This window comes from Saccopteryx bilineata, chromosome 2 (assembly GCF_036850765.1).
Source record: "Saccopteryx bilineata isolate mSacBil1 chromosome 2, mSacBil1_pri_phased_curated, whole genome shotgun sequence".
NCBI lineage: Eukaryota > Metazoa > Chordata > Mammalia > Chiroptera > Emballonuridae > Saccopteryx > Saccopteryx bilineata.
The window spans coordinates 379,300,762-379,309,962 of NC_089491.1; the positions used below are offsets into that span (position 1 = coordinate 379,300,762).

At 44.9% G+C, this 9,201-nt stretch overlaps 1 protein-coding gene and 1 non-coding gene across 2 annotated transcripts; one reads left to right on the forward strand and one right to left on the reverse strand.

The window, feature by feature from the left end:
• Nucleotides 1-4,094, reverse strand: TOB1 (transducer of ERBB2, 1). Its single transcript, XM_066263973.1, has 2 exons — nt 3,800-4,094; nt 1-1,939 (listed from the first exon to the last, which is right to left on the reverse strand). The coding sequence occupies exon 2, from the start codon at nt 1,788-1,790 to the stop codon at nt 765-767; it is 1,026 nt and encodes a 341-aa protein (XP_066120070.1). The 5' UTR covers nt 1,791-1,939; nt 3,800-4,094; the 3' UTR covers nt 1-764.
• Nucleotides 4,095-8,209: 4,115 nt separating this feature from the next.
• Nucleotides 8,210-8,397, forward strand: LOC136327681 (U2 spliceosomal RNA). The gene has a single exon (XR_010729852.1). It is a non-coding gene; the product is annotated as a U2 spliceosomal RNA (small nuclear RNA).
• The last annotated feature ends 804 nt before the right edge of the window (nt 8,398-9,201 follow it).

Consider the following 9,201-nt stretch of genomic DNA (forward strand, 5'->3'; position numbering starts at 1 on the left):
TTTTTAATTTTAAAGAATTTTAATACAAACTTAATATAAACTATTTCAGTCCCTCTTAACATGTAAGACACTGACTCAAAATACTTTTATACCATTTTTTTCAAGTATTGCACAATATAGGTACAAAATTAATATTTACGATTACATTTTCTTCCATAATATATAGCAAAAATCTTTAAACCTTTAACAGAAAATACATTTTTTGAAAAAGCAAATATTCGTACATTTTAATTCCACCACTAAAGGAATATCCTGTACACAATTTTTAGAATAGTTGATGTTTTTAAGATGGATATTTTACAATTTCAGTAAAAAAAATACAACATGAAGCTGCTGCTGTCACAGATCACTGTAGTAAAAAGATATAAATGCAATACCATGTCGTAGAAACAATATATATATCCTCTGATATTTTACAAACTTTGTACTAAATTAAATTATACAATTAGAAAAGACCAATAAACCCACTTATTAGTGCCAATTTTTTATAAAAAAAAAAATCAGCCATGTCGTTGCTATATCTTAAATACTGTAAGAGGCCATATCTGAGAGTATACTTTAAAATATACAGTCAGTATAAAATAACTTTGTGCTTGGTTGGCAAATGAAAAATGATGCATGTTTTATTTTTGTAACCAAGCTTGAATGTATCTTTACTATAAGCTTAAAAAAAAAATCTCAAGGAGGTGAAAAAAAAATCCTCCTTGGGCCCGAGCATTTTAACTTGTACTTTTAACTGGTACGATACATTTTTTTTCCTTTTTTTAGTTAGCCATAACAGGCTGGAATTGCTGGTTAGAATACTGCATGTTATTTAAGCTAAAATTCAAGCCATCTACAAAAGACTTCTCATTGAGGCCTCCGTAGGCCGCAAACACATCAAAGGCATTACTGTACTGAAGAGGACTGAGGTTAAGGGGGCTGTCACCTGGGAACATTCCATTGGTACTACTACCTTGACCCTGCATATTAGGAAAAATAAATTCCTTGGCATTAGGAGAAAGGGCAGAGGTTTTCTGCTGTTGCTGCGGCGGCGGCGGCGGAGGCGGCGGCTGGGAAGGCTGCGGCTGTGGCTGCGGCTGGCTACCCAGGCCGAGCCCGTACAGAGAGTGCATTGAGGAGGAGATGGCTTTCTGCTTCAAGAGGTCGTTCACATTCAAGCCAAGGTTGATGGGAGAAGTACGTGCAACCTTGTTGCTGCGGCCACTATTCTTCATTTTGGTAGAGCCGAACTTGGTGGCGGCAAAAGTGGCAGTGGTAAAGGTTAAAGGCTGAGTGGACCGGGGCATGAAAGTAGGGCTTACAGCAGCAGAGTGACCAAAGGGAGGTGACGGAGAGCTGGACACTGATGAGGCTGGGTCACTTATGGGCATAAAAACCTGGGCCTCTGGGTTAAAGCTGTTTTTGATCTCTTTATCCAACTCACATCCATTTTCATTATTATCATCCACATAAAGCACCTTCACTGGTCCCTTTTCACCAATTTGGTAGGAAACCTCAAATGGATCGATCCAAACACTAAGATCCTGCGGCAGGTTGCCACGAACATCGTCAATGTCCAAACCACTCTCTTTGGATGCTTGTTCGATCACGGGGTCCACTTTCTCCCCTATGTGTATACATCTAAACCCTGATCCCTTGTATGGCTTTTCAGGATACCAGTGCCCTTCATATTTCTTCTTAAGAAGTCTCTCAAGCTCTTCACCAAAAATGTTGACGCGTCTTCTGGGAAGCTTATTGTACAAATATGAAATAATAAAATTTAGTGCTACTTGGATTTCAAGCTGCATAGCTGCTATGCCACAAAGTTAGATTTGTGTTTTCAACTTCCACACGCACACACACACCAAAAAAAAAGTGTTCAGTTTGTGGCAGAGAAACAAATTTTCATTCAAAGTGCTGGTATTGGATTATCCTTCACCTTGAGTGGTCTTGGTTCCTTAAAGAAAACAAAACAAAAGCAAACATGTACAAATAAGATAACTGTAGGTCTCATAGCCTGTTTTTACCCCCAGAATAATTTCACTGTTGAAAAAGTCTAACAGGCTAGAAAGTCTGAAAAATATAAGCAGCACAAAATAAAGGAACATACAATAGGAAATTATTTATTCAAGTTCAAAATATCATGGGGGAAAAAGAATTTACAGTTAAAATATTTTTAACCCTATAATTTTGTTTCTGACTAGAGTTCTAAGAATAAAAAAAATCTCAAAATTATAGTGTATCCCTTTTTTTACTTCCCTTAATTCTCACAATATTTACTGAAAACTATACTCAGTATACCCATCCACTTTACCTCCATACCTACATATGCCAGTTTTAGAAGCCATTCAGATGTGAATTCTGTATTTCTGTTCATTTTGTAAACATATTGTAGTACTTTAATCTCCATTGTTAAACATTTAGAAATTTGATAAAGTAGGGAGATTATTTTAATTTCCAAAGTATATTAGGCTAAAATTAAAGGTACTAAATACTCAATGAATTACCATTCTACTGAATGATAATTATGAACCTATACATTATACTATAGTTATTTCATATGCTCTCGTATAGAAATTATTCTATACTGTTGAGGTCTTAGTAAGAGGACACAACTGAGCTTCTTTGTACTTTTTCTTTTCAATGTATATGTTTCTAAATCTGAAAATACCTCAACAGCACGTATAACAAAAGCAACAATTCCTTTCAAATCTCTATTTATTAATCTGTTTAATGGACAGGGTTTCTGAGTTTTATTCTGACTTTCAAAACCACCTCCCTCCCTCCCCATAAGAGAACAGCCGGAGAGTCCTGTACGATAAGGTCGACCTTTAAACGTTTGCTGGATCAGCACTGGGTGGGGATAAGGAAAGATCAAGGGCAAACAGAAGATATTTGCAAAGGAGATCTATTTGTACACTGAGGTTAATTTAAAAGGACATTTAAAAACTCAAGCTGGTATTCATCCATCTGTTCCATTTTCCACAGTCGTGGTGACAAAGGGAAGAGACTCCCTGCCTGCCCCCAAACTACAAACACTTTCCACGCCAAAAGCCTGACTGTCGACGAAGGCAGCTGATTGAGCCAAATTGCTTAAAGGTGCAGGCAAGAGAAATTCAGGCTCGGCGGAAGGTAGTTTTAAAGGAACGCCTTAAGACAAGAGTGTGAAGAATTACATAAACATCCAGTTGGGTCTCATTAGATTTCTGCTCACAGCCCTCGAAACCCTAGCGCTACAGCAGCAGCAGCAGCAGCAGCAGGAGGAGGAGGAGGAGGATGGGGCGGAGGAAGAGAGTACAAGTCCCCTCGGAGGAGAGCGGAGGGAGGAGGAAGGCCACGAGAAAGGGAAAAGCAGCCACTTGGGGCGGGCACCCGGGCAGGTCGGGGCGCCGGCGGCCCCGGGTCAGCTGCTCCCCTCCCCCCCGCCGTAACCGGACCCGCAGCTCCCCGCCCCCCGCCCCGCGGCTCCTGGGACCCGGCCAGAGCCCGGGAAGCACCGGTTCCTCAGCACCATTTTCGACCCCGCGGACCCCAGCGCTTCCCCGGAGCTCGCCGCTCCTTCCGGGAGCCCCAACCCCCGACTGCCATCAGCTCGCCTCGGGCTGCCCTTGCCCGGTCGCCCGGTCACCCGGCCCGGGCCGAGGCGAGGTGAGGCGAGCCCGACGCGCCAGCCAGCCCCGCCTCCGGCTCCGGGGCGCGCCGGGGCCCCTCGGAGCCGCTCCCCTCCGCTCCGGGGGCGCGACGCCGCGGTCCCCGAGCGCCCGACGGCCCGGTGCTCGACGCCGCTGCAGCCCCTCCTCCTCCCCCAGATACTTACGGGCTGCTTCGGGGCTGCTTCGACCACAGACCTCGCCGCTGGGCGGGGGAGAGGGGGCGGCAGGGCGGGGGCACGCGGGGCTCGGCGGCGAGCCGGCGGAGTGCACGACGACGTGGCCGGCAGCGGAGCGCGGACGGGGCCTTGGTGCTGGCCTCAAGAGGTCGCCCCTCTGACTTGGGTGGCGGGGACGGGGTCAAGCGAGCGCGCTCACTTCTCCACGCAGCCCGGTGCCCGGCCCAGCGTCCCCTGAGTGCACACACACCACGCCGGGCCAGAGCTTCGCTCCTTCTGCCGCGGCGCGCACCCCACCTCTCATTTTATATCCTCTTCCCCGCCCCCCATCCCCTCCCGTAGGGGTGCGCGCGCGCCCATTCGCGTCACACAGCGGTGTAACCAATCCCCGCCCTCCCACCAGCTCGCCGGACCCTCGCCGCCTAGCTCCGCCCCTGCCCGGCCCCCCGACGCCATTGGCCAAGTAATGCCTGCCAGGTCCTGAAGGGCGGTGGAGGGCCGGAGTGGGAAAGGCCGCACCCCTCTGGCTCCCGGTGGCCAATAAACTGAAGATGTGGAGTCTCTGTGGGCGGGATTAAGAAGAACCTTGGATAGTGATTGGGGAAGAGACGTGCCACTGAAGGTGACAGGTGGGGTGGGGCGGCTGACGCTCGGTTTAGGCAGAGAGCGCCGGGGAGAAGGGGGAGGGGAGCGAAGCAGGTGGCGAAGCGGCGGGGGCAACGGGGAGGAGAGTCCAAGGCCCCAAGAGGGAGGGGAGAGTTTACAGAAAGTGTCCTACCCGAATGGTACTGTGGCCGAGGAAAACCACACTAGTGGACAAGCCACCAAGTCTGCCTCCTGTGCACCCAGAAGAGCCTATAAAAAGGGCGAACTATAACAGGGACTCGTGCATCCGATTAATTGGATATTAATCACCTCAGGGGCCTAAACCAACTGCCATCCAGAGGGTGGCAACTACAGAACCCAAAGCTGCCGTGTCAGGCTGGGGGTGGGGAAGGGAGATCACCAGGCCACACCTCCCGCCCAGGTGACAGTTTAACTGCTTCAGTATCGCACGTCAGACCTCCCGGTGCGACCCGGTAACAACTCGGCTGTAGGGCTGGTGTGACTGTAAGAAAATTCGCATTTTATTCCAAATGTCCCATTCCAGCTCTCCGTGCCAAATTGCAAACATATCTAAGTATGTATGCGTGTATTTCAAGTGCCTACTTTTAACACAAACACACAGTGTGCCTTTTGTAACGTGCGTTTAAGATAATTTTCGGTTGAAATATGTCTGGGTAAATAGCGGGGGGTGGGGAGAGAGAGAGAGAGAGAGAGAGAGAGAGAGAGGGAGAGAGAGATTCAAAGGAGGAGGATGAGCGCCCTTTTTCACAACCTGCATCAGGGAAATACACGAAGCTGACGTTGGGAGTGGAACCGAGAGTCCCTCTCCGCTAAAAATATTACAGATAGCAACGACGCCTGATTGGCCATGCGTCTCCCCTGGCAACCAAGCGATTGGCTGTCTGGTATCCTGGATACCGACGTCAAACTCGCACTGGGAAAAGGGGAAAGTCTGTGGGGAGGACAGGGTGGAAGAGAAGAGGAGCAATGAATGAAACGCCCATCGCTTAGTCTTCCCCACACCCCTCTCTGCACTCAAGGAGAGAATCCGGGAAAAATACCCGTTGGGGCACCGCCTTGCCCTTAAAACTGTGGGGCCTGCATTCTCAACCTGCTTAAGGAAGTTAAACTGAAACTCAAGGAGGAGTGGGGTGTCCTCGGAGCCGGCTGTGTAGAGCAGCTTGGGCACAAACCCTCTTGTGTTAGGCCTAGAGGCTTTGCGCTCTATGGACGCAAAATCTGGATGTAGCCTTTTTCTCTGCCCAGACTCTTGCACCTTTCTGTCATCTCTCCTATCCTTGTAGAAAGAACTGAACTGAAAAAAGGATATTTCTGAAGTCCCAATGCGTGTGAGCAGGGAAGGAAGATGGGTGTGTGGAACAGATGAGGGTGGGAGGGTCAGGTGACCGATTTCATGTTTATTGTTCAGATTCCTAAAACTCAGGCAGCATGTTTTAAGGACACAAAAGTTTTACTCGGTGACTCTTTAAATTCTGGGGCTTTTTAAAGCTACAAACAAGGAAGAGTGGGATTTGATTGTGAAAGTATGGAAGCATTTTAAATTAAAATGCCCTTTCTTTTGCATCAAAGAATTTTATAATATATTGTTTGTTAGGTGTTTTCTTATTTTGCTCATTTATATTTTCTGGTTGTTTCCTATAATGAACATTAATCCTATTTGGTATAAAAAATAAATATTTTTAATTTTATAATTAGATGAGCACAGGAATTGCAAGAAACTAGGTAGGTTATTTTGGGAAGCGCTTACCAAGATAAACACTTGATTTTTCTTGTGCTCCAAAGCAGAATTTCTCTTACCATTAAGCAAATATTACTCTGAATGTTTGGTACAAACATTCAGAATTCCAGGACCATGTGTTGGGTCATGTGTCTTGCTTTATAATTTGGAAACTATACCACTATAATTAGAACAGCATATTAGGCTAGGCTGAGATTAAATGTCTAAAGATAGATGAATTGTAATTTTTCAAGTTTATCCATACTTTTCAAGAATTCTCTAAAGAGAAGGTGAAAATGCTCTTTTCCGAATGCCCCCTGGGATCTATAATCCTAAATTTTGAATTTGAGAGCAGTCATCTGATAGGGGCTGATTAAATATGAATAGCATAAATAGAATGTTTAAATCAGAAATTTAGATGTCAAAAATTTGAATTATTACTGCTCAGTCCCAAGGTATGAGAGGGTTTCAAACCAAATATAAATATAAGCCCATACACACACATTGAGATCCTATCGCATCCTGGAGAAAGTACCCAATGGTAGGGATTGGGATATCTGATTTTCACTTGTTTCTATCAGTTTCAGTTCTCTCATCTATCAAAAGGGTTAGATTAAATAACCTCAATTAAAAAGCATCCTGGCCCTGGCCGGTTGGCTCAGTGGTAGAGCGTCAGCCTGGATCGATTCCCGGCCAGGGCACACAGGAGAAGCGCCCATCTGCTTCTCCACCACTCCCCCTCTCCTTCCTCTCTGTCTCTCTCTTCCCCTCCCGCAGCCGAGGCTCCACTGGAGCAAAGATGGCCCGGGCGCTGGGGATGGCTCCATGGCCTCTGCCTCAGGCGCTAGAATGGCTCTGGTTGCCACAGAGCTATGCCCCAGATGAGCAGAGCATTGCCCCCTGGTGGGCATGCCGGGTGGATCCCGGTCGAGCGCATGTGGGAGTCTGTCTGACTGCCTCCCCATTTCCAGCTTCGGAAAAATGCAAAAAAAAAAAAAAAAAAGCATCCATATTTAAATTATTTTTTATATTTATTTATTCATTTTAGAGAAGAGACACACACAGAGAGAGAGAGAGAGAGAGAGAGAGAGAGAGAGAAGGGGAGGAGGAGCAGGAAGCATCAACTCCCATATGTGCCTTGACTGGGCAAGCCCAGGGTTTTGAACCGGTGACCTCAGCGTTCCAGGTCAACACTTGATCCATTGCGCCACCACAAGTCAGGCAAAAAAGCATCTATATTTAAAACTCAATGTCCCTAAAGCAAATAATGTAGTTCTTTTTCAAATATAGATTGCAAATAAAAGAAAGCAGATGCATAGCCTTCCAATATTGTCAGTCGTGGGATATAGAATTCCATTTATCCAAGTTTTGCACTTTAAACTTTTTTTTTTTTATTTTTATTTATTTATTTATTTTTTTTTACAGAGACAGAGAGTGAGTCAAAGAGAGGGATAGACAGGGACAGACAGACAGGAACGGAGAGAGATGAGAAGCATCAATCATTAGTTTTTCATTGCGCGTTGCAACACCTTAGTTGTTCACTGATTGCTTTCTCATATGTGCCTTGACCGCGGGCCTTCAGCAGACTGAGTAACCCCTTGCTGGAGCCAGCGACCTTGGGGTCAAGCTGGTGGGCTTTTCCTCAAACCAGATGAGCCCGCACTCAAGCTAGCGACCTCGGGGTCTCGAACCTGGGTCCTCTACATCCCAGTCCGACGCTCTATCACTGCGCCACCGCCTGGTCAGGCCAAGTTTTTCACTTTAAAGGACCCCTAATATGGCTTTTTTTTTCTAATATGGCTTATTGCTATTTAACATTTATTTTGGAATTGTGTGGGACTGCTTAATGATTATTTACATTTATAGGGGAGAAAGAATTTGATATTAGTCCCCAGGTGATACCACAATCAACAGATATTCCTCTCTCTGGGCACGTGATAGTCACTGGGAATCCCAGCCCCTGCTGTCCACATTCCCGGAGCGGGTGCCTTACACTAAAGGTAATGATTGTTCGGTAAAGGAATACGTTCTAGTATTATTGAAATTACAGTGTCATCGCTTCTTGGCCTTTTGGCTAGGATCAAGTGTAGTATCTGTTATCAGTTTAATATCTGATATGTCCTCTATCTGAGGACAATATATTAAATGGATTTTTGGAATTAGGAGATGGAATAGGAACTTGCTCCGTCCACTCCACGCATAGACCTGATATTGCAGTACTTCCAGGAATGGTGCACACACGCACACACAAAAATTACAGTGCCTGAAACTACCCTCAATTATTACCTCATTCACATACCCCACCTTGATTTCTGAAACAAGTATATCCTTAACTTTTTAATTCTCATTCTGTTTCCTTATAAACTTAGACAGGATTACAGAATTAACATCACAAGATGTGTATTTACTAAGGCTCATTCCATTTCTAGGGAATCAATCTTTTATCTTTATTTGAAAATTAGGCAACATCCAAAGGTAATGCTGTTCTTATCACTATTACTTCTTTTAAGTGACATGAATCATAGGATGCACATTTTAAACATCATTGATAAGGAACACTTGCAAACTAATCACCGAGTTATTAAAATCCAAGTAAACTAATTCTTTCCTAAACATTTCTCAAAGGATACGATGTACTTATGACTGAGTAAACCTCAATGTGGTTTCCTGTGGCTTCTCATATGGGAAAGTAAAAGAGGGCCATATATTCTCCAAAAGAAACAAGAACACAGACTGTTCAATTAAAAGATAAGTAGGTATATTAAACAAAACCATTTATCTTTGGAACAGGCAATTCCACTGAAGGAAGTGGGTCTGACAGAATGTCTCCTTTTAGCTTGCCCAATCCCTATTATTCTGAGGAACAAGAATCCAAACCAAATCTTGCAATTTCTTTTCATTAACCAAGGATGAAGATTTTTATCTCAGCTGGAGATTATAGTTGCAGATTCTAGAAGTGATACAGTGTTCATAACATTCTAAGTCCAATGAACATTAAAGCCTCTGTAAGCAATGTTATTAGAGTACTGTACTTGATTTTTATTTT